The sequence below is a fragment of the Podarcis bocagei genome, assembly GCF_964188305.1.
Source record: "Podarcis bocagei genome assembly, chromosome: 10".
Lineage (NCBI taxonomy): Eukaryota > Metazoa > Chordata > Lepidosauria > Squamata > Lacertidae > Podarcis > Podarcis bocagei.
Window position 1 is genome coordinate 27,776,930 of NC_138135.1, and position 26,290 is coordinate 27,803,219.

General features: G+C 43.1%; 1 protein-coding gene across 2 annotated transcripts in view; it reads right to left on the minus strand.

Annotated features, from left to right (window-relative positions):
- The window catches only part of SLC41A2 (solute carrier family 41 member 2), a 45,500-nt gene that overhangs the window by 4,336 nt on the left and 14,874 nt on the right, over positions 1 to 26,290 (minus strand). For both annotated transcript variants that reach the window (XM_081211306.1, XM_081211307.1), the window contains 5 exons: positions 25,975 to 26,121; positions 21,570 to 21,717; positions 20,097 to 20,176; positions 15,151 to 15,282; positions 13,477 to 13,625 (listed from right to left, as the gene is read on the minus strand). In XM_081211306.1, the coding sequence (XP_081067432.1) occupies positions 13,477 to 13,625; positions 15,151 to 15,282; positions 20,097 to 20,176; positions 21,570 to 21,717; positions 25,975 to 26,121 (656 nt within the window). The remainder of the gene's footprint in view (positions 1 to 13,476; positions 13,626 to 15,150; positions 15,283 to 20,096; positions 20,177 to 21,569; positions 21,718 to 25,974; positions 26,122 to 26,290) is intronic.

Genomic DNA, 26,290 nt, shown 5'->3' on the forward strand with positions numbered 1-26,290 from the left:
AAACCATGGTTTAGCATAATACAAACCACAATGAGCTGTGCCCCTTCCTCTCCCCTTCCCTTGCATGGCTTCCACTTCTGATTAACAGTGCTTTGTTGCGCTGTCCAGACTAACAAATAATAATATTAATATTGCCTAGTTTAAAACAAGGCAACATCAAAGCATGGTTTCTGAAGCTGTCTGGTTTAAGTTAACCATAGTTAATGTTAAGCACAGTTCTGGGTCCAGGCAACGCAGCAAACAGTGATGAATTAGAAGTAGAAGCAAAGTTTTGAACTCCTTTCAGCAACATGAGGGGAGGGGAGGTGGCGTGTGGGAGCCTGAGGTTTGCTGTGGCTTGTTCACACACGCTACACTATGGTTGATCAGAGCTAGCAGGAAAGCAGTTGAAGAAGGAGCAAAAAGGGTTTTCTCTTGTGTGTTTGTGTTTCTTTGTGGCTGATTAGCTGTTCTCCCTGTGCAAAGGTCAGAGGGGGCAGGGTTTCTGTTGAGGAAGGTGATTAGCTGTGGGAGGAGCTTATCAGAGCTAGCAGGAAAGCAGTTGAAGAAGGAGCAAAAAGGGTTTTCTCTTGTGTGTTTGTGTTTCTTTGTGGCTGATTAGCTGTTCTCCCTGTGCAAAGGTCAGAGGGGGCAGGGTTTCTGTTGAGGAAGGTGATTAGCTGTGGGAGGAGCTTATCAGAGCTAGCAGGAAAGCAGTTGAAGAAGGAGCAAAAAGGGTTTTCTCTTGTGTGTTTGTGTTTCTTTGTGGCTGATTAGCTGTTCTCCCTGTGCAAAGGTCAGAGGGGGCAGGGTTTCTGTTGAGGAAGGTGATTAGCTGTGGGAGGAGCTTATCAGAGCTAGCAGGAAAGCAGTTGAAGAAGGAGCAAAAAGGGTTTTCTCTTGTGTGTTTGTGTTTCTTTGTGGCTGATTAGCTGTTCTCCCTGTGCAAAGGTCAGAGGGGGCAGGGTTTCTGTTGAGGAAGGTGATTAGCTGTGGGAGGAGCTTATCAGAGCTAGCAGGGCAGCGGCGCGCGCCTAGCGGCGCGCACAGTTTGATCCATATTTTAGATCTAGGGGAGCTAGTTTCAAACGTTTGTTGGGGGAGACCTAGGTTTTTTGTGGGGGAAATTATTTGTCCTGTCTTCACGCTTTTTATGAAGGAGGACCGCTGCAGCCACCCCCAACGGCACATTCTCAAGATGGAGGGGGAGGGAACAGCTGCTGTCGCCTGCGGTTCCTGCGCAATGTTTGCCATCTTGCCAAAGGTTGCAGGCAGCTTTACCTGCAGCAATTGCATGTTGATTGCCCTCTTAAAAGACAAAGTCCAGCAACTGGAGGAACGTGTAGCTACGCTCCAAAGAATTAGAGAGCTGGAGATCTTCTTGGAAGGATCAGACCACACCGTCTCCATCGAGGAGGAGACAGGGGACTCCCCTGAGAAGGAGGCTAGTTCACCAACACAGGAGCCAGATATATGGAGAAACGTGACTCAGAGAAGTAGGAGGCCCCGAGTTCGTTCTGATTGTTTAGAAATACACAATCGCTTCGAGGTCCTCTCCCCTAGCCTGGAAGACGAAGAGCAGACTCCATTTGAGGATGTCTCCCTCATTTCGGTCGATCAGGTAAATGAAGACGAGCAGCAAAGTCAGTCCTCAGGGAATGTGCAGGCGACCTTGGAACGGACAGCTCATGGAAGAACCCCGACCAAACCTAAGAGGAGGCGTGTAGTGGTGATAGGGGATTCCCTACTGAGGGGAACAGAAGCAGTGATTTGTGGGCCTGACAAGATGTCTCGGGAAGTGTGCTGTCTCCCCGGGGCTAAGATCCAAGATGTAACTGAACGTCTGCAAAGAATCATAAAACCCACTGACAAATACCCCTTCCTCTTGGTTCATGTGGGAACCAATGACACTGCAAGCAATAGCCTCCAGAAGATCAAAAGAGACTACGAGGCTCTGGGCAGGAAATTGAAGCAATTAAATGCACAAATTGTCATCTCATCTGTCCTCCCAGTTGAACGACGTGGCCCAGGGAGAGAAGGAAAAATAGTGGAAGTGAACAGCTGGCTTCGCAAATGGTGTAAACAGGAACGGTTTGGATTCTTAGATCACGGACTGCAGTTTCTTGAAGATGGACTTCTGGCAAGCGATGGGCTGCACCTCACAACGGTTGGGAGGAACGTTTTTGCCAAAAATCTCAGAAACCTCATCAGGAGGGCTTTAAACTGACTAATGTGGGGGAGGGAGACAGTGCTCCTGAAGGTAGGAGTCTATCAACTGATGAAGATGATCATCCAAATGTCATAGACCAAATGGAGCAAACAGCACACAGACCTAGTGGTGGGAGGAAAAAATCCTTAAATAAGAGACACGGGGGAATGATTAATGGACTTCAATGTCTGTACACTAATGCGCAAAGCATGGGAAATAAACAAGATGAGCTTGAGCTCTTGGTACAGCAAACTAAATATGACATAATAGGCATCACTGAAACCTGGTGGGATAAGTCCCACGATTGGAATGTAATAATGGGGGGATACAATCTATTTCAGAGAAACAGACCAGACAAGAAAGGAGGAGGAGTGGCGTTATATGTCAGGGATGTGTATACCTGTGAAGAGATCCAAGATTTAGAACCTCAAAGCCAAAGTGAGAGCATTTGGGTCAAAATTAAGGGAGAGAAGAATAACAGAGACCTCATTGTGGGAGTTTACTATAGATCCCCAAGCCAAACGGAGGACATAGATGATGCCTTCCTGGAACAGATGGCCAAGTATGCAAAAGGAAGGGAGATAGTAGTAATGGGGGACTTCAATTACCCGGACATTTGTTGGATGTCAAACTCAGCCAAGAGCACAAGGTCAAACAGATTCCTCACTGGCCTTGCAGACAACTTCATTGTTCAGAAAGTGGGAGAAGCAACAAGAGGAACAGCCATTTTAGATCTGGTCCTAACCAATGTTGATGAGCTGGTTAGTGGGGTAGAAGTGGAAGGATCATTAGGCGCGAGTGATCATGCTCTTCTGAAGTTTACTATACAGCGGAAAGGAGCAGCCAAGCATACTAGGACTCAATTTCTTGATTTTAAGAAAGCCGACTTCATAAAACTTAGGGAAGTGCTGGGTGAGATCCCATGGACAGTAATACTAAAAGGAAAGGGAGTTCATGATGGCTGGGAGTTTGTTAAGAGGGAGATAGTAAAAGCACAACTTCAGGCAATACCAATGAGACGGAAACATGGAAGGTGCCTAAAGAAGCCAGGGTGGCTATCTAAAGAACTTTTAACTGAGTTAAGATTAAAAAAGGATGTGTACAAAAAATGGAAAAGGGGGGAAACCACCAAAGAGGAATTCAAACAAATACCCAGCACATGTAGACACAAAGTCAGAAGAGCTAAAGCACAGAATGAACTCAGGCTTGCTAGAGAGGTTAAAAGCAACAAAAAAGGCTTCTATGGGTATGTTCGTAGCAAAAGGAAGAACAAAGAAACATTGGGGTCACTCAGAGGAGAAGATGGTGAAATGCAAACAGGGGACACAGAAAGGGCTGAACTCCTCAATGCCTTCTTTGCCTCAGTCTTCTCCGATAAGGAAAACAATGCCCGACCTGAAGAATTTGGAGCAAATGATTCAGCAAAGGAAACACAGCCCAGAATAACTAAGGAGATAGTACAAGAATACTTGGCTAGTTTAGATGTATTCAAGTCTCCAGGGCCAGATGAACTGCATCCAAGAGTATTAAAAGAACTGGCAGATGTGATCTCAGAACCACTGGCAGTCATCTTTGAGAATTCCTGGAGAACAGGCGAAGTCCCGGCAGACTGGAGGAGGGCAAATGTTGTCCCTATTTTCAAAAAGGGGAAAAGAGAGGACCCAAATAATTACCGCCCAGTCAGTCTGACATCAATACCAGGGAAGATTCTGGAGCAGATCATTAAGCAAACAGTCTGTGCGCACCTAGAAAGGAATGCTGTGATCACCAATAGTCAGCATGGATTTCTGAAAAATAAGTCATGTCAGACTAACCTGATCTCGTTTTTTGACAGAATTACAAGCCTGGTAGATGAAGGGAATGCAGTGGATGTAGCCTACCTTGATTTCAGCAAGGCATTTGACAAGGTGCCCCATGATATTCTTGTAAAGAAACTGGTAAAATGCGGTCTTGACTATGCTACGACTCAGTGGATTTGTAACTGGCTGACTGACCGAACCCAAAGAGTGCTCATCAATGGTTCCTCTTCATCCTGGAGAAGAGTGACTAGTGGGGTGCCACAGGGTTCTGTCTTGGGCCCGGTCTTATTCAACATCTTTATCAACGACTTGGATGATGGACTCAAGGGCATCCTAATCAAATTTGCAGATGACACCAAACTGGGAGGGGTGGCTAACACCCCAGAGGACAGGATCACACTTCAAAACGACCTTGACAGATTAGAGAACTGGGCCAAAACAAACAAGATGAATTTTAACAGGGAGAAATGTAAAGTATTGCACTTGGGCAAAAAAAATGAGAGGCACAAATACAAGATGGGTGACACCTGGCTTGAGAGCAGTACATGTGAAAAGGATCTAGGAGTCTTGGTTGACCACAAACTTGACATGAGCCAACAGTGTGACGCGGCAGCTAAAAAAGCCAATGCAATTCTGGGCTGCATCAATAGGAGTATAGCATCTAGATCAAGGGAAGTAATAGTGCCACTGTATTCTGCTCTGGTCAGACCTCACCTGGAGTACTGTGTCCAGTTCTGGGCACCACAATTCAAGAAGGACACTGACAAACTGGAACGTGTCCAGAGGAGGGCAACCAAAATGGTCAAAGGCCTGGAAACGATGCCTTATGAGGAACGGCTAAGGGAGCTGGGCATGTTTAGCCTGGAGAAGAGGAGGTTAAGGGGTGATATGATAGCCATGTTCAAATATATAAAAGGATGTCACATAGAGGAGGGAGAAAGGTTGTTTTCTGCTGCTCCAGAGAAGCGGACACGGAGCAATGGATCCAAACTACAAGAAAGAAGATTCCACCTAAACATTAGGAAGAACTTCCTGACAGTAAGAGCTGTTCGACAGTGGAATTTGCTGCCAAGGAGTGTGGTGGAGTCTCCTACTTTGGAGGTCTTTAAGCAGAGGCTTGACAACCATATGTCAGGAGTGCTCTGATGGTGTTTCCTGCTTGGCAGGGGGTTGGACTCGATGGCCCTTGTGGTCTCTTCCATCTCTATGATTCTATGATTCTATGATTCTATGATTCTATGGTTTAGCACAATATGTAAGGAGACAGCACAAATATACTTCCTTATATTTTCCAACCCCAAAACCCAATGAAGTGAGTCTGTGTGTATACAACTCACACTTCTGCCTTGCCTTAAGCTTCCATTTATAATATATGCACCGATTTGGTACCAATATTAATAAGCAGTTCTAAATTTTTTGTTTTGACTGCAGTCACGCACAATTCTATTCCCTGGTGGGAAAAGAGAACTGGCACAATTACTAGCAGAAACCCACTGGAACTCTGCCCAGTTCTGGTCTCCCTTATGTTCCGTGCTTTTCTATTCCTGTTATGAATATCAGTTTGTTATCTCACGTAACATCTCCACTGCCTCTAAAACTAGTGATGCTGTGGTCTAATGTGGTTCATTCGTCCTTTACACTGAGTAACACTCTGGACCAATGATCCGTTTATCTAGGTTTTCCCATTATTTCACTTTTCATCAAAAATATATCAGATCTGTACATCTCTATTCTAAAAACATGAACAAGAACCAAACCTGGGTTGTTGAGTAACTAATGTAGTCCAGAACTGGAATTAGATTTAAACTGCAGCTCAGTCTTAAGATTGAGTCAGATAGTAGTTCATTAACATACAGTTAGTCCTCAGAAAGTGAGTTTAAACAGTGGATTTCTACACATTAAATCGGCTTTGCAAATGGTAAAACTGGTTCTCACGACACAGTCAGTCAGGCCATGAGAGTTTGGGTTGCCATGTGGTCCAAACTGGGACTCATGGCTAAGTCCTCTTCTCCCTAACTAGGAATCCTAGGCAAGGTTTGCCAAATATCCTAGCTCAGCTGACTTGCAGAAAAATATTCAGGACATGAAGAGTTAGAGCTTATCCACACTTATCTTTTTCCCTGCTCTTTCCACGCACAGGTCCATGCTTAAAAGCTCTGTGTCCAAGCATTTCCCCCACAAAAACCTGCTCTTCGGTGCTCAATCTGAGCAAATGTCAATTCAGGTTTTCTGCAGACTGTCGTTTGCTCCAATCGAGCTTCAAAAAGTGGGTTTTCACAGGGAAAACTCTGGAGCAAAAAATAGGCTGCTTGGACACTGAGCTTTAATGTGCAGATGGTGCCTGGAAAGAGTGGAGGAAAAGTAAGTGTGGCCCTCACTTGTCAGGATACTAGAACAGTCTCATTAGGGCAATAAACATAGAGATAATAGGCTGTCTTTATATAGCTGAAGCAACAACGGTCAACACAAATGTGCTCTTATTATGCTTTTGTTAATTTTTCTTCTCAAAATGTATCACCATCTGCTTTTCAAATTTTGCTTTAAGCCAATTTAAGGGATAAATGTTCCCAAATGATATTTAACTGCCAGGGGTCTAAACAGAGTGTTGTTTTTAACAGAGAAGGGCTGGCAACTAATCTAATGAATTCTCTGACATACAAGAGAAGGAATATTCAAAACGTGCTGTTTTGCAGGGCAACAACAATTTTGATTCTTGGTGGATACAATCAATTTTATTTTACCCTGCCAAATTTATTGGGCAATAATGTCTAGAGTTTCCCATTACTTGTTTATTCCCAGAGCCCTTAACACAACTGTGTTCTGAGATTTGCCTCGGAGGTGTGAAAATTCCAGAGCGCTCTTTACTGGCTCAGCAGGAACCCGAAGTACAGAGGCTGCCTTTGAAAGTCACAAACCCTGAATCACAAAACTGACGGCTTCCTTACTCCAGTCTGGCCTTCAGTCTGATGATGGCTGACAAGTCTGAAAATGAAGCCTTTTTCTTTATACCCAGCTGAATATAGTTCAAGCAGGCTGTGTTTTATTATTATTTTCTCTTAAAAAAAGTATCGTTCAATCATATATACAGCTGTCTCAGAGCAGTTTGTCCTTTTTATAAAGAATACATCAATCACTTGAACGTATAACTTTTTTGAGAATAGTTTGTATTCCACTCCAGCATTGCAGATGGATCCAAGTTAATTCAACAAATAGGGACATATTGTTTAACCATGCCAAGAATATATGCCATATGAAGTAATAGATATTTTATGCCACCTAAATTACAGAAATCTTCAGGGTACCTCTGAACTCATCTTGTGATGCAAACACATTTTGTGAGGGAATCGTGCATTGTACCTGGGGCCGCAGTGTTCCGTTACTAAAATTGGTACAGTTGTTTTTTTGATATCGTGCCAAGTATCTAATATTCTTCTAAAATAGTAAGGCTCTTAGCCGGGGGGGGGGGGGAATAGCTGCACATAAGTTCCACTGAAATCCACAGAAAATTTATTTTTCTGTTCAGGAATGTAGGAAGTTGCTTTATATGTAGGAAGCTGAGGACCTAGAATGTAAAGGTAAAAGGCAAAGGACCCCTGGACGGTTAAGTCCAGTCAAAGGCGACTATGGGTTTGCGGTACTCATCTCACTTTCAGGCTGAAGGAGCAGGCATTTGTCCATAGACAGCTTTCCAGGTCATGTGGCCAGCATGACTAAACCACTTCCGGTGCAATGGAACACTGTGACGGAAGCCAGAGCGCATGGAAACGCCATTTACCTTTTCGCCACAGTGGAACCTATTCATCTACTTGCACTGGTGTGCTTTCCAACTGCGAGGTTGGCAGAAGCTGGGACAGAGCAACAGGAGCTCACTCTGTTGTGGGGATTCGACCCGCCATCCTTCTGATCAGCAAGCCCAAGAGGCTCAGTGGTTTAGACCACAGCGCCACCCACGTCCCAGACCTGGAATGTAGTACTCATTTCACAGTTTTACGAAATCCATGTTTTAGCATGGCAGCTTCTACACTTTGGAACTGCCTGCCTGTTTATATGAGGTAGGCATGTAAACTGTACTCTTTGCTGTACTCTTTTGGGCAGGTACAAGACTAATGCCTGGAGGCTTCAATGGGCTAGATAAGGACCAGAAAATTGAGACTGAATCCTGATAACACATGAGTACTTTAAGAAGGCAGTTCTTTTGTCTGGGAACTGGGAAGATGATCTGTCCTTGACAGTCACACTTCCCTGAAGGAGCAGGTGTGTAGGCTGGCGGTACTCTGAGGTCCAGTTTCACCATTTGGGGCTCAGGTGGTTTCAGTGGTTAGGAAGCACCTATTTCTAAGTTTAGGTTGGTTTGCCGGCGACAACCTTCCTAGTCAGACATAGCCATGAGTGACCACATTCTGCTAACCTCCTGCCTGGACTACTGCAATCTGCTCTACATGGAGCTATCCTTGGGAACAGTTCAGAACCTGGAGCTGCACATGTTGCGAGAGGTGTGGCAAGAAAAGATCACGTAACACAAGTCCTGTGCAACCTTGCATGGGCTGCTGATTCGCAAACAAACCTCATTTGAGGTGTGGACTTTAACACACAAAACCCTAAGCTGATCAAGACCCATCTTCTTGATGCAATGCCTCTCCCTTCAATTTCCAGTGGAGGTCCATCTCATGGTCCCTTCAACAAACGTGGGTTCATTTGTGGCAATGGGGAAACAGGGCCTTCTCTGTGGTTTCCCCACATTGTGGAACTTCCTCCCTACAATGATAGGGCTGTCCCCCTCACTAGGTGACAGCTGAAAACACATCTGTTCATGAAGGATTTAGGGGAAGACTGTGAGTGGTGTGAATGTTTTTGACACTAAATTATTTTCAATGTTTTTTTTAATGATTGTAGTAGTGTTTAAATTAAGCATTTAAGGATTTTATTATGTGTGTTCACCACCCTGGGATCCTATAGAATGTGGGCTAGTTTATAAATGTAAACAAAGAAACAAAGCGTTGGCCTTAACTGAGCCCTAATAGTGAACAGTGGTCTGGAGGAATGTCTGGCTGGCTGGAACCCTGAACAGGAGCACTTCTGTTAGACAGTGTGGATGTGGGGAAACATCTGGTTGCAGGTTCCACTTGTTCCCTTTAATAGTAATGTGGGCAGTCCTGTGCCAACCAGTAGGATAGCAAACTAGGGTCAAACACTGATCAAAACAGTATTTTACTATATATAGACTAGAGCAGTGTTTCCCAAACGTTTTTGGGCAACGGCACACCTGTTTACCGGAAAAAAATCTCGCGGCACACCACCATTAAAGCCCCGCCCCGTGACGTCAGCGCGCAGCGTCACGCCGGGAGGGACGCACAAAAGTGAAAGTTTTTTCCCTTCCCCTTGCCGGGGTGGGAGGAGGCAGCAGAGCGAGGGACTGAGGGACGGCGGCAGCTGAGGCGGCGGCGGCGGCTGTTGTGCTGGTGGCGGCGATAGCGGGCGGAGGAGGAGCCGTCGCCGGGAGTTGCTGCTGCTGCTGTTGCTGCTGCTGCCCGGACATGCCGGCCTCCTCCTCCTCCGCTGTCTCGCAAGCAACCCACCCTCCCCCCGCTTCCCCAGACCGTCTCCCCCCCCCACCGCCGTGTCCCCTACCTGTGCTGCAGCCCCACTAGCCCCAGCGTGATCACATGGGGCACGTCCAGCTCCGTGGGCCACAGGCCGGAGGCGATGCACCCGAACACGCCGCACTCCTCCCGAATCCCCAGCTCCTCGAATTCCATGGTGCCCGAGCGAACACGTGTTGTTGTCAGCGCAGCTGCTTCTGTTATTGCCGCTGCTGCCTCCTGCCGCCGCCGCCGCCTGGGTTTGAGGGGGGGGCGGAGGAGGAGGAGGAGAAGGAGGCGGCGGCCTCAGAGGCGCGAGTTCCTCTCCGCGCCCACCCCTTGCGCCCGCCTCATTTACATGCATTACGAAGGGGCGAAATTCCCCGCCTCGGGGCTGCTCCGCGTGGTGGAGTTGGTTTCCCCACCCCAGAGGAGCAGAGCAAGAGAGGTCGCCTTCGGGGCGGGGAGGGCTACTTTGTATCTGCCTTTGGACACAAGTTAGCTCCCGCTCGCTCTTTCTCTCTCCCCACAAATTAACTTTGTTTCCCTCTCTCTTTCTCTCCGCGTGCGCGCGCTTCTGAGAGCGAGTTTTGCCCAGTGGCTCCGAGAGTGTAAACGGCTGGCTGAAGTGCTGAGGAGACCGCGAAGGGCGGAGGGAGCTGGGCTTTGCGCGCGACGGAAGGGGTTATTCCCCCCCCTTATGGAAACGGGGTTTGAGGGAATAAGGGGCAGGGAGGAGACTTCGGTTTTTGCGCGACTGAGCAGGGGAAGGGGGCGTCGGCGGGCGCTCGCCTCAGATTGGAGAAACGCTACCAAAGGGTTGTGAGCGGGGGGTGTGTGTGTTAAAAACATCCCTCCCTCCGTGGGTGGAGGAAAGGGGGCTGGGAGGCAGGATGTGGCCCCGGCGGAGAGTTTTAGGTGGCCCAACCCCTTCCCTTTCCCAATGAGGTGGAAGCATTGGCGGGTTTCTGCAACCGCGCCCCGCCCCCTTCCGCCGTCCGTGCCCCCCCTCCCTTCGTACGCAGCCCCAAAAGTGCCTCCGGACTCCGAACGCGCTTCTTTTTCGGGTCGCTTCCCTCTCGCGCGCTGCTCACTTGGTTTTGTTCTCTCCTAGGCGCCCGACTCGCCCGCCTCCCTCCCACGGCACACCAGCCGGTGTCTCACGGCACACTAGTGTGCCGCGGAACACCGGTTGGGAAACACTGGACTAGAGAGTGGTGGGTTTGGCAGCTCTAAAACAGCTGCTTGGGGAAAGGACTTCTCTCAACACTTCTGCCCTCCTCATAGGCCTTCAACTTGTTTACTATTTCAGAGTTACTTACAAAGACCAGAATGAGACAAGAGAAATTTATTGACTACATTAATTCTACTGCTATTTTGTAACTGTGTCTGATAGGTTAGGTCAATTCACTAGGAAACACTTTTTAAAAAGAAAAATGAACATATTAATGCCTACTTTCAAGTCTAGAAAGTCACACATTTTCCTTAATGAAGCAATTTTAACCTAACACAAAGAACAGGTTCAGAATGCTGCCATAATCATTACAACGGAAGGAAAATGCAAATACAGAACTGCAGAGGTTTGCCCTAAAATCAATTGAATGAATAATGAATTAGACAGGACAAAGCAATGCTATATCAAATCAACTCACATTGGGGGAAGTTCATAACTGATTGTTGCTTTGGGGCATATATTTATTCTGCCTTTCTGGAAAAATTAATTTCAATTTCAAACACAGAATGCTTTCAGCTTACTTGCTAAAATGCAGGTGGTGTAAGATACAGATTGTGGCCTCAATATGAAGATGAAAAAAACAAACAATAATGCTGCACTAATGGAGCTATGTTGGAAACCTTTATAGCTGAAGGTGTTGACATGCAACTCATTTGCTTGATAATTAAAATGAGAGTAATTTTCATAAGGTACTGAACAGGAGTAGGGTGGTGCTGCTGGTTAAATCACAGAGCCTAGGACTTGCCGATCAGAAGGTCGGCAGTTCGAATCCCCGTGACGGGGTGAGCTCCTGTTGCTCGGTCCCTGCTCCTGCCAACCTAGCAGTTCGAAAGCACGTCAAGTGCAAGTAGATAAATAGGTACCTCTCTGGCGGGAAGGTAATCGGCATTTCCGTGCGCTGCTCTGGTTCACCCGAAGCGGCTTAGTCATGCTGGCCACATGACCTGGAAGCTGTACGCTGGCTTCCTTGGCCAATAAAGCGAGATGAACGCCGCAACCCCAGAGTTGGCCACGACTGGACCTAACGATCAGGGGTCCCTTTACCTTTTTACTGAACAGGAGTGATTGGTGAGGAAGGCTATTGCCACATACCTGACCTCCTAGCAGCAGCATTACTACTTAGCAAGAGGGGCAGGGGCAAGGAAGCATAGAGTCAGCACTGTGCGAGAATTGGTTCTGCCCATGCGTCTGCCCAGCACTGACCTCCCTGCCGCCTCTCCCATCCTGGGAAGGGGCAGTGACTCTGCTGCCGGAAGGCCAGGTGTGCCCACTGCCCCTCCTCACTGACCACTCCTGTTAGTCACATGTCTTACAAAAGTCATAGCACCTTCAAAATTGCTAGTCTTGAAAGTGATTGCCAAAGCGCTTAGGAGATGGTAGCCCAATAATTCCCTGAGAACATACATGGATAAACCAAGTAATATCTGTTGTTGAATTTCAAAATGATCCTCTCTGACTGGCCCTATAGGGGCTTAAGACTGGGAGGTGAGGTTTTTTCCCCAGAGGCCACAACTTTCAAAAGATGTTTAAGCAACCAAATTGTTTGTACAATGATTTCACTCCGGACTCTTGGACTATAATTGCTTGTGAGATTTCCCAGTCATGCTAGATAAAGAAAAAGGGTGTGTGTGTATCGACGAGATTATATATGTGAGAAGAAGGTAGGGGAAAAAACCTAATAATGAGGATATTGTATTAAGTGTGTGTTTGTGTTCTAAGCTGCAAGTAAGGAACCTAACTGAACCAAACAGGACTTAGGTCTGAGTAAACATGCATGAGATTGCCCTGCCAGACCTTGGAGAAAATCTAATTCAGTTAAATGGAACTTACTTCTGAGTAGACATGCTTCTGATGACTGCAAGACTTGCAGCCTAGTATATAACCTCAGCATGTTTCAGCAGACATACCACTCGGTTGTTCAGGCAGTTATTTAGGCACACACACAAAATTAGGATTGGGGTGCAAATTAATCCTGAATTATACATATCATCTTAATAAATGAGTAATGAATCAGAGGACTCAAATGCCAAGCTATCCTCATCATTGCTACCAAGGTCTGCTGGTGTAAGGGGCTGACACAGTTGCCACAAAACAACATATATGAAAAGTGAAAGATGGAGAGTTAAAAGAGCCATTGTGTGCACAGCTTACAGTTTTTCAGTGCCTGACTGGCAATGCAATGAGGTTTGTGAATGCTAGTACAGCTAATAAAACAATAATAACAGAGATGTCATTTTAAAAGACAGAAGACTGCTCTGTTAATATCAGAAAAAGAATGAAAAATAAAAAGAACCTCATGGAATATTTTCATACAATATGATTCCTGCCATAATGCTACACAGATTCCTGATACAACCTAAGTAAGAAAGAATTGCAGTTCAGGTGCTAAATAATTCTAACAAAAAACATGTTTGTCTTGACCAAAAGATGCAAGTATCATAAAAAAGCAAAAGGAAGTAAGGTAGTTGGAGGTGTGGGGAGAAAACAATAGCTCAATAATCCTTCAAACTAAAGATGTAAAAGTTGATGTGCGCCATAGCAACTTATTACGCATAAGATGGATTAATCATGAAAAAAGATATTGGCTTGTTCTTTCTCAAATGTTTTGAAACCAAACTTTAAATATAACAGTCTTTGGACATTAATAATAATATTTTCAGATATTTTTATCCTTACCTGTAAAAGGGCTGTGAACAAATATACCACTATGAAGATTGGAGTCAAGGATGTGTGACCACTCTTCATTAAATGAATAGTATATAAGAAAATTAAATGCCCAGGAATCACCAAGAGTAGAAGAACCTGGGCTGATTTATTATTTACTCCTGAAAATAAGAATAAATAATAACATGGTCAGCTTAGTGCTTTAGAAAAATCACGTTTTTGACAAGTACTAATATGCATACAATATGTTAACCTTTCTTTGGTAGTAATACCATTAGGATTAGTTTTAACCAGGGGCCAGCAAACTTTTTCAGCAGGGGGCCAGTCCACTGTCCCTCAGACTTTGTGGGGGGCTATATTTTGAAAAATAATGAGAGAAATCCTATGCCCCACAAATAACCCAAAGATGCATTTTAAATAAAAGCACACATTCTACTCATGTAAAAACAGCAGGCAGGCCCAGAGATGCATTTTAAGTAAAGAGACACATTCTATTCATGTAAAAAACATGCTGATTCCCAGATTGTCCACAGGCCGGATTTAGAAGGCGATTGGGCCAGATCCGGCCCCTGGGCCTTAGTTTGCCTACCTATGGTTTTAACCAATCAGCTCCTATAAGTTCCAGAAAGCTATTAAAAATTAATTATTAAAAAAAAAGGAAGCAAAATTTTAAAATTCTTACTCCTCTATAGTTAACTGCCTTCTAGCAAGCATCAGAATCTTACAATGCTTCTAGAAATACTAAGGGTGGCATTCAACCAAGCTTTACTGAGAACAAACCTATTAAAACTAACTTGATCATGTTCATTAATTTCAATGGGTCTAAGGCTACAATCTTAACCCCATTTACCTGGGAATAAGCCCCGATAAATTCAACAGGACTTTCTTCTGGGAAGACATGGTTAGGACCACACTTTTAAGTCTCCATGTGGTCAGAAAATTTCAGAGTTGCTGCTCAAACACCAAGAATGACTACATACAGTGGTGCCCCGCAAGACGAAATTAATTCGTTCCGCAAGTTTTGTCGTCTAGCGAATTTTTCGTCTTGCGAATCACGAAATCCCATAGGAATGCATTGAAAATCAATTAATGCGTTCCTATGGTCAAAAAAAGTCCAAACAAAGCCAAATTTGGTACAACAACAGTTTATTAACTGCTCTTTAAAGTCACACGTACTGTAAAGAGCAGTTCAAAAATTGAAGGGAAAATAAATTAACTTTATAAACAAAACATGTCTTTGTTTTTAGACAAAGGAAACAAAGTCGCGAGACGTTTTCGTCTTGCGAAACAAGCCCATAGGGAAATTCGTCTTGCGAGGCAAATCGAAAACGGAAAAACCTTTCGTCTAGCGAGTTTTTTGTCTTGCGAGGCATTCGTCTTGCGAGGTACCACTGTATGTATGTTATGGTTAACCTTTCAGTGATGGCATTATTAACCAGACCAGATTTGAAAAGGAGGAGGAGGAGGAGGAGGAAATTCTGACTTCCTTAGGAATGTTGGGTCCACTGATGGCAAGTAATTTCATCCCTATCAAATACTAAGGTCTGAAAAGGTTCCAGAAATTCCTAATAAATGCTTTCTAGACAAACTTCTGAGACTAATTATCTCTTAAATCTCGAGCATTTCTTCATTTGGCAGCCATCTAATTATGGGATTATGCATTAAAGGGAGATGTGTAACACATACCTGTACCGCAATATGTCCGGCATGGATAATAGCAACCCTTGGCTTCTTCTGGTAATTCTCCAGGAACACTGTGTAAATGTAAATATGTAGAAATTCTGCTTGCTTGAATTGCCACTAGATTACCACCAATACCTATATAATACAGAGGGGGAAAATAAATTTAACTGTTTATTAATAATTAGGTAACAATGCAGCATAACAAATCTAGCATTAAAGATCCTCATATCTCTATCAGACTGCTTTATGCCTGTCACACAGCAGGCAAGACATACATACAAACAGCAGCCTCTCATTTCATGATGGTCAGCTCAGCTGACCCCTGACCCAGGCCTATGCACAGTTCACACAAAAGGAGTGGACAGGCCAAAAAGCCCATGAGAGCCCTGTCTAGCTCTCAACAGTGGAATTCTGCCCTTTGTGTCACTCCAGCCTTGTGATTTGGCAATGATCAAGAAGTGGTGAGAATCAGTTTATACAGGAGCTGAGTTTCGTTTTTTCTCTTGCTGCAGGCTTATAGACAAACCTTAAAGCCCTTAAAACCAGCCGTAGGTATTTCTTACAAGTTCTTGAATGGTGTGCAGCTCACTGTGATGTTAGAGACATGCCGTGTGCCTCCTATTTTCTTTACTGCAACCATCAGGGGCTCTGGAGTTGATTGGAATGGGGAGGCAGGAGGACAAGGTGCTTAACTCTTTTCTCTCAGGCCATTTCCCCCAACAAAATTGCCTCAGCCAACTGCTCTTCTTCCTGTGAGGAAAATGATACATGGATCTGGTGACCCCCTTCCCCAGACTACCAAGGGAGAAAAGGCAGTAAAAAAAAAGGCAATTTTGATCACAGAAGTAGCCTGAGAGGAAAGATTTAAGTCCCCACAAACTACTGTTCTGATTAAATTTGAAGCCCCCATGAAGCTACAGTAAAGTTTAAAATATAAACAAAAACTGTGAGAATGCACATTAAAAAAAAAATTGAACTGTTCTCTGCCCAACAGATTCCTTGGTGGCATACCTGTTCTTAAAAAACAAAAACAAAAAACCCCGTAATATCCTTAATACAACAACATAAGCACAAGGCAATGAACTACAAAACTATTAAGCAAAATGGGGTCATGTCTAGTCTGACCCTTATTAGTAAGTCAAAAAATAGAAACCATTGCCTTTTGCCATTGGTGTACAGCATGCTGACTATTTGTTAATTGGTTCTCTCAAATCTTGTTATTAGTTCTTAAAGGACTTGTGTGTTACAAGTTTAAAACTATTCTATATTATTTTGAACTTTTAATTTGATCTTGTTTCCTTCAAGAAGTAGGGTTTTTTGGGGGGGTTTCTTGTTTTGTTTTTACATAATGGACAATTTGTTTTAGCTTCTAATAGCTTCTCTGCTAACATGCCTGTTGAATTACCCGACTTGTTCAACAGACTAATTACCTCAAGAAGAGTAGTAGAAAGCTATTAAATAGGTACATGTGGTAGAGATTAGCTTGTGAACACAACAGCTTGTCCATATACCAAATTATTAGCACAAATCTTTTGCAACTGAATGACCTCTTTTAAACAGGTTTGGCTATAGAAACTCAAAAACTGACCATATGAAGGGGGGGGGGGAGTTTCTGAATACAGGCATAAAGACTTCCCACCGGGGTGGAGAACCTGTGACCCTCCAGATGTTGTTGGCTGCCACCTCACCTCCCATCAGCCTCCACACAACATGGGTAGAGTCCAGCAGCATTCAGAGGGCAGTTAGTTTCCCAGCCTTGCTTTGCACAGCCCTCGGTGCTCAAAGAACACATTATTCCTATTGAGGTGTACCCCGCTATTATAAGGAATGATTTTGCAAGACCATGGGACTGAGTAGACCTGTATACCATTGCACTGCTGGTTTCTTAACATTCACATGTAAAAACCATGCGCTGCAATTCCAGCTTAATGTCATTTTTCTCTTTAACCGAGCTCATCACAGCTGTGCCTGCAATGCGTAACAAGGTCAGCTTAAGGGTGGTTGGCAAAAACAAGTGAAGGTGCCTAATGCTCAAAATCCCAAGTAGTTCCTCTTTGCCAAAGATGTTCATAAAGAACCAGTAGCCTAAAGTCTGTCAAAATTCCCCACCTAATGTCTTATTTCTTTAAAGACACACTTATTTATTCCTTTACAGTGGTACCTTGGGTTAAGAACTTAATTCGTTCTGGAGGTCCGTTCTTAACCTGAAACTGTTCTTACCACTTTAGCTAATGGGGCCTGCCGCCGCACAATTTCTGTTCTCATTCTGAAGCCAAGTTCTTAACCCAAGGTACCATTTCTGAGTTAGCAGAGCCTATAACTCAAAGCGTCTGTAACCTGAAGGGTCTGTAACACGAGGTACCACTGTAATTGTTATTTCAATTTCTGACCCACCCTTCAACAATTCATGATCCCAGGGCATATGAAGACATTAAAAGATCAGATAGGAGTCACAGATTGCTGCACAAAATCACAGCGCAACAATTCTGGACACAGCAACTGGCAGCAAACAGTACACAATAATAGAACAGTTTAAGTATTCTGGGAAGCCGCAGGGTACCAGCACTTTGACATCTCAAAGGCAAAAATAATTTGTTATGATACTTTTCTGCTTGAAACATGGTGTTCCTCTGCAAGCACACAGAACCACTTTCAGTTTAAGGTCCGGATTCAACCTGGCTAACCTTTCAGGAGCCACATTCTGATGGGAGGCAGGGCGAGAGGAAGGAGGAGGCAGAGGTAACAGTGGGCAGGGACAAAACAACTGTGCATTTCTTAAAACGCGTTTTATATATGCATAAATGTTACAGACATTTTGCATACTGTACATTCTAGTCCTTCTTAATCTTAGTGAGACTTGTATGAAATATATATATATGTTGAAATTTTAATTCTGTGACATTGCTCTTATGCCCTAGATCAGACTATTAGGAGTCCTTAGTGAAAAGAAAAATAACTGTGTTTGTTTAAATTACTTTGGTTCTCCACCTCAAAATATGACATATCCCAACAATACCGTAGCTAGTTGTCTCTAAGTGAGGGGAGGAGAGCTGTCACAGTAAGTCTTTTAAGTTGTTTTAAAAGTCTATAGCAGGAAAACTCAGTGGTGCCAAACATGTGATTTTTGTGTGAGAGGCTTGGGATGGTTGGCATTTTTCTTAAAACCACAGTTCCTGCGCTATGCACATGGGCAAGAAATTCAAGTTTAAATGAAAGCTGCTACACTTGACACTGAAAAGGACAGCTTAGAAACACAAACCTTGAACACGCAAATAGAATGGCAGCAAAATGTGAAGTGCCCCTAGGGCAGCAAGTTTTAAAATCCAGATTTTTAAAGGCAAGCCTTTGGTGGGCTTACCTTGAGGAAAGAAAAAGAAAAACATAGTGTGCATGAAGTAATGAAAGGAAGGGAAACTTCTAAAAGGAGAGGGGCAAGAAATCACTCTTCAGACTGCCCAAGGGTGCTTTAATTAATCACATTAAGAAGAACCTGCCTGGCAAGACTGCACACTAAAACACTAAAGAGGAACAACGCCAGGTAGAAAAATGGCAGCCTCTGACTAAGTTATTTCTTTCCCCTGCCCCAATAATGCAGTACAGTGGTACCTCGGGTTACATACGCTTCAGGTTACATACGCTTCAGGTTACACATTCCACTAACCCAGAAATAGTGCTTCAGGATAAGAACAGAAATCGTGCAGCGGCGCGGCACGGCAGCAGCAGGAGGCCCTATTAGCTAAAGTGGTGCTTCAGGTTAAGAACAGTTTCAGGTTAAGAACGAACCTCCGGAACGAATTAAGTACTTAACCCGAGGTACCACTGTACAGTGCATGTTATATAATGACTTGATATCACTGTGGTAAGTGTTTCCTTGCCCTCATAGGCCAGTTTTGCACAGTGGAGTGGGAAAATATGCAGACTAAGGATATCAGGGCACTAAGGTATATTGTGCTACACATTAGACAGTGGGGTGGAGGAGGACTCAACACAGAGCGGCCCCGATAATCTAGAAGGAAGCTGAAATCTAGTTGGAAAATGATGTGCTCTGTCACGCTAATATATTGCACAGGCTAATCGTGTGGGAAGAGGTCAGTGCAAACACACCGTCTTCAGTCTGAGGAAGTGGGCTTCCAGTAAGAGGCATGGCTAGTCTAATATATTTTATTGATGGCAATTCCCTTTCAAGTTGGAAGCCAAGAATGAACAAATGTCCATTGGACAAAACGTTCTTTCGAACATTTTTACCTTCTGAAGCATTGACGCAATGCTGCTTGGAGGCCTGAGGAATTCATTAACTACCAAGATTCCAAAGAAGATCTACATTTAAATAACTGGAAGGTTTCCAATATACTTCTCCATATGCTTTTAAAATGTATGTGCACACACACACACAAAAAATCAATACTATTTCATTCACTCAACACCACCACTTTGCAAAGCTATTCTAATACCCTGCTGTGCTTTTTCATGCTATTACATAGTATCTAATAAACTGTACTTGAAAGGTGTGTGGTATATAATCTCATCTGTATGAACGATTCGGAATAATGGAATATAATTGCTTAGGTGTATTGATGGGGCACATTGGACTGTAGCAATGTTACAATATTTTGAAGATACTAAAGGCACTTTCTACCTACACAAATGGATACAAGTGTACATTTCTAGGATAATATTTTAAAATCTGTTTTGGGGGTTCTAAATGTATAAACCATGACAGCTTTTTTTAAAAAAAAACTAATTCATTCTCGCTCACAGTCTGAATGTATATTTATCTTTTCCTGTGTCGCAACACAAAACCAGGAACTGTTTTTACTCTGAAATTATAGTGTGACCGTACAGTAGTAGATACCCACCCACTTATGTCTCAATTTAGTCTAGAATATTCTTTTATCTCACCAGCATGCATTGAGCCACAGCAATTTTAAGAAATCCTGTGTCTGCCTTACCATTGATTACTGGAGTATAAACAACAATCCCAACCAAATTAGGATCAGATACAGTTGTGTCCAGAATAAGGCCACCAATACTGAAAAAGAAAGTTCAAGGTTTGAAACACAGTCAGACAGAATGCTAAAAATAATTCCAATTCTAGGAACAATGTTATTAAAAAAAAAAACTATTCTGGAAACTCTATATTACTCTACTGTCTGCCTGAGATTTATTATATTTCTGCTCTATGAAATTATAGAAACAGATCTACCAAAAATATTACGGGTTCTTAGCATTCCTGGAAGAGAAACGATTCATTGATTTGTGGGAGAGCTGCATAAAGGATCACTTAAAACATTAACATAATTATAATTTATTGTAAATTCTTCCCCCCAGACCTGAAAATACAACAAAGTTTGGCCCACAAACCAGTTCCAGCATGCAAGTCAGCAGTTATAGACTTGTTGATATGAAAAACACAAATAATACATTTAAGTTCCACGGATTTAAAATGGACAAGATGAAATGCCTTCCCTTGTGAGGTGTGCCTGTCTCCACCATTATTAACTTTCAGGAATCTGAACACATTTTTGTTTACCTACGTGTTTGGTCTCTGAAGAAAATTGAGCCTAGCAACCACAAAATCGTCGGATGCAATAATGTTTTAAATTGTAACTACTGTATTTTTCCATGTATAAGATGATGCTTTTTGCTAAAAAAAAAAAGGCAAAAATTGGGTGACGTCTTATACACAGATAGTGAATACAGAGGGGGGACGTGCGATTAATGGCAGCAGCAAGCAGGAGATTGGCAGCGGTGATTGGGCGGGTGATTGGTGGCTGTGGCAAGGCTTGCTGGCGATTGGCTGTGGCTGCGGCAATTAGGCAGGCGATAGGTGGCTGTGGCGAGGTGGGCAGGCAATTGATGGCTGCGGCAAGTGAGTGGGTGGGCTGTTGATGGCGGGAAGCGGGCAGACAATTGGCGGCTGTGGCGAGGTGCGTGATCAGCAGTGGCTGTGGCAAGTGATCGGTAGTGGCAGGTAGGTGGGTGAGCAACTGGTGGAAGTGACCTCCCCAACCCCCCCCCCCAGCTAAACAACTTAATTTCTTAATTTTGGGTTTAAAAAAAATAGGGGGTATCTTATACATGGAAAAATACGGTACTTTTAAGTGTTTTTCATTGCAATTGTTTTTAGAATGCTTTAGCTGTTTCAGAATGTTGTTTGCTTTGTTTTTGCTTTGAAATTGTGTATTTGTTTGGTGCCCTGGGCTCCTTGGGGAGGAAGGGCAGGATATAAATTCAAAGAATAATTAATAATAATAATAATAATAATAATAATAATAATAATAATAATAATACAATAAAGTGCAGCTTAATTTTCCCAATGAAGTCAGTGGGACATAGATGTACTTAACTTCAGTTAAGCTCTGCATATTGTTGGGTCCCTTAAAAAAGGTATCCTGTACTCAGCTATAATGCAATTTACTTACCTGCTTATGACCATAGCAGTTATAACGGGCTCCCACCCTGAATAGAGGACAGTTCTTGTAGCTGGGTGTTTAGCAGCAATTACAATCCACATAGGAGTCAGAGCCAAGAAAAAGGCACCAGCTAAAGGAGATATATAATAATATTTCTCTGCAATAAATAAAAAAACCCAGCATGTTTATTAGTATTTTTATTGCAGTTTTCTATATTATTCTTATACCATATTAGAGAAAATAATACACTGTAATACCTGTCGATTGCAAACCTTTGTTTTACTCCTCACACCTAAACAAATTTATTGGGAACAATTCCCATTGTTATCAGTTAGGCCTCAACTCCAAGAAAGAAAGCTTAGGGCAGGTTTCCTCAACCTCAGACTGCCATATGTTTTTGGCCTACAATTCCCATGATCCCTAGCTAGCAGGACCAGTGGTCAGGGATGATGGGAATTGTAGTCTCAAAACATCTGGAGGGCCAAGGTTGAGGAAGTCTAGCTTAGGGTGTCAGTCTCAGGAATCTCTTTTTCTGTTTGAATAATTACAATTTGTGCCATAAACAATTTGTTCTACAAATAGGCATTCTAGTCCTTTGTTGAGACCTAAAGATGGCAGCAGTTTGGGATCGTGCTTGATACATGCACCACTGGCAAACCTAAAGCATTAATAAGTACTGCTTTTATTACAGAATGGTTAACTTTCAAAGCCAATCATATTTTAAATACAGGGTTTTTTGTAAATTTAATTTAGAATTAAAAACACAAGTGAATATGAAATATTCTGGGCGCAATTGTTCATGCAATTGTAATTTAGCTCTAGCAAAGCTAGAATGCAATTAGCTCTAGTAATAAGAAGGATAAGTCTCAAAGCATTTCAGTATTAAAGAAGGCCAAGAGAATATCTGGTGTTAAGGACTGCCTGTTTACTTTGCACAAATCCATTCTCATCCGTTCACTGTGACAACTAAATTAATTGTTTCAGTAAGAGGTACTACAGAATTATTTTGGTATTTTTAGAAGTCTTAAAAGCGGTATGTGCTTGGTTCTTTATTTAATCTCCCAACCTTCCATCTGCGCCTCTTCTTTCTAACTATGCAAGAAGATGAGCTCACACATCACGATCGCCCTGTTTATTCCGGTCCAACACCATATGGCCTTTGAACCACAATCAAGCCCGTTTTCATAACTGTACATTATACTGTAACAACAGCACTGTCCTAGTGAATTATTTTACTCAGCTGGGCCTGTTCACAATTTAGCAAGAATAAAATAACAGCAATGAGATACAACACAGGAAAAAAATGATAGGGACTTGAATGAATGTTTTGACATCAGAGCCCGCAGTGATGCCCATGGCAATCTTCCTCTCCTTCCAGGCAACACAATGCAGAGGCTGGGCACTGGAGCAAAGCAGTCCAGTAAGCTTAAAACCATTGTGGGAAGAAAAGAAGGTGCAATTGGTTCAAAAGGGTTCTTGAGCTGGGGAAGCAAGTGAATCCTATTGCAAATATTCCTTGTCCATGAACAAATGATCTCGAAGTATGATGCAGTATCAGCAACAACATGTGTAAGTAATCTTATTAATAGCTACAACAACCCAAGGACTAAGATACATCAAAAGGCCATATTTGTGATTTAATCCCCTTCAATGAATACTATTACCTATCATAATGTAAAGGTAGAAATGTTACTTTGCATTCATGGAAAAGTGTTGTTTCCCCCCAAAATACATTCTGCACAAGAATCTCTGCTTCTACTAAAATCAATGACAAAGTGAAAAATATGTGCACTTGTCAGGTTTTCCTGTTTTGCTCTCATAGAATCAGACTTTCAGCATTGCTGGCTGACAGTCCCTGGGCCTGGTGGGGCAGTCTGTGGCCAAGTATGTCTTGTAGGCAGGAAGAGAGAGATCAAGGATTATAGCAAGCAAAGATACACACTCCTCACCTCTCCTGCTGGAAACGGATGAGATCTGATGGGAGTGATTATTTGCAAGACTAAGCAGAGGAGATGGGCAGAAACATCTAGGAAAGGTCTTAGTCAGGGCAAAATGTATTAATAATGACCGTGGATTATGGGGGAAAGACTGCAGGACTCATAATCTTGGAAAGTCTACATCCCACTGCGCCCAGCAAAGGAACCTCAAGTGGACTCTAATCGAAGACACATTTAACTTGGTAGTTAATTCCATTGATTCTCAAACTAAAACTTCTGCAGCCATCGCTTCAAAAAGATGTCCAAATTATAGCCCAATAGAGCCCTCTAGTGTTCCAAGGGGATAATCACACAGATTTATACTTTATTAACCAAAAAGAAAAAGAAAAAAAGGATTCTAACATTACCCCAGAATGGAATCAAACATGTTACACAGAACAGAACGTTTACAGAAAATTATCTTAACATCTTCAGAGCAGCAAGCCCAATGAAAAATGCACTTGCTTCCCAAATGCCAGCCATGATAGATGGATGGAAAATATTTGTTGGTTCAAGGCACCGGTACTCAAAACAGAGGCCCACCAGTGACTCACCTGGCGCAATTGAAATGGTCTCATTCCCATTCCAGTGTCAAACAAAATCCACACACACACGGCCTTTTAAATCTGGTTCCTTTTTTGCTCTCTGTGACTTCCCTGTAAGCTGCATTTTATGCTATTGTTATCACACTTTCAGTTGTTTTATTTCTTGTTGTGAATTGCCCAGGGAACGCTGTTCTAGAATAGCCTATAAATATGGCAAACAAAGCTTCTGACTGTACAGTGGTATCTCCAGTTACGAACTTAATTTGTTCTGGAGGTCCGTTCTTAAGCCGAAACCATTATTAACATGAGGCGTGCTTTCACTAATGGGGGCCTCCCGCTGCTGCCGCGCCACCGGCACACGACTTCTGCTCGCATCCCGGGGCAAAGTTCGCAACTAGGGGCATCTACTTCCGGGTTAGCGGAGCTCGTTACCTGAAGCATTCGTAAGGAGAACGGTACGTAACCCAAGGTTCCACTGTAGCCTAGTTCCTCAGTTTGAGCAACTCATACTTGGACACAGACTGTACTCCTCTTGTACTCTCTTGCTTACCTGCTTTGGTGCTCTGCCTGCTTCCCCACTGAACTATTTGCCTGTGTGGCACCTCCTTCTCTCCAAACTGCTAACCCTGACAACTGCAAAGAATATTTATTTTTCCAGTTTAGACAAATTCTTAATTGGCATAATAAAGCAAGTGGAGCATTATGGGGAGGTACAAATTAGGATCCAACAGAAAAATAATGTAGCGCACTAAATATATTTCGCTGCAGTGCTTACGCTTGTCTGTATTTTGGTTTGTATTGCTTACAATCAATTTGCTTTGCTAGGCAGCCGCTCTTCCTAATCTACCATATCTAATGTGCATTTTCTTTTCTCCCGTATCTGCACGCATTAGGCCATGCTTGGGTAATCGGGATTACCCAATGAAAATACTTTTCCTCTGCATCTTCCAATCAACATTGCAATATCTGACTCCAAAGAGTTGAGAGAGCTCCCAGTTTAAAAGCGTCTAGGCTAAAAGGGAGGGAGAACTGGTTGGGTGGTAAGGGGAGCAAAGGGGAGACAAAGGGATGGGAAGAGGCCTATCATCTAGTTACAAAGAATGGTCAAGTTCCTTCATGTGATTATCTTCATACACATACTCTGCATGTGGGATCAATTATGGTAATAAAAACTGCATGTAAAGACTGTCTTACAGTTGTTGTTGTTGCTGCTGCTGTTTTTCTGCAGATAGTTGTGTGCCCTGTACAATACTATGTATCAAATAATAACCCTTTCTGTTATGTACTGAAGTTCTCACCCTGGGCCAGCAGGGGGATACTATAGATGGTTCAGGTCCACATATGCAAATAAGGGATCGAAAGTGACGTTCAATGATTGGATAGTTACAGAAAGTTGTTACAGTTACGTTGTACTGGAGCTCTATATAAGCAGGCTGGCTGAACCCTTCAGTTCAGTTCAGTTCTGGCCTGTGAATAAACAAGAGCTCTTTGGAGAATCGATGTCGTCTGATATCTTCACCCACAACTTAACACTCTCTGTTCCCTTAGTAAGATGAAGCATCGTGTGATAAGGATTAAGCGTAAACTGCAATCTTTAAACTTTAGAACAAAAGCTCTGAGCCCTGATGACAAAGCATCAAGCCAAAGTAACAGGTGAGTTAAGCAGCTGAGTTCAGCTGTAGAGTGAAGAGGCCAAGGCGGACTACTCTGCACGCCTCCTTTGTGACCTAACGAATTGCAAGCTCCCAACGAAACTAACTCAATAAACAACAACAAATATGCAGGTAGAAAGCCAGCGGGGGTGTGGGGGATGGATATTCAGCATATTGTTCACATATGCAAAGATTTGCCTGTTGGGAGATATTTGCCTTTCAAAAGCACCACAATACTCACCAAGGCAATCATAAAGACCCTGACTTATCCAAGCAAGTATGGCAAGAGTGATAAGGTCTCCAAAGCTCGCTGCAATGGGTGTTGCAACATTGTCAGGATTTATGCCAGTCTTCTTTGACCCAACGATAACTCCAACCATTATTATTCCTAGAGCCAATAGAAGCAGAAAGTTTATCAGTCTCATGCTGCAATTGTAAGAGTAGAAAACTTTAAGAAGTGATCAAATAAAAAAAAATGGGTGTTTTTCCAGCTAGAAATTAAATGGTGTAAATTCCAGAATGCATGTTTGAACAACTGGAGCTGAATTTATAGTTAT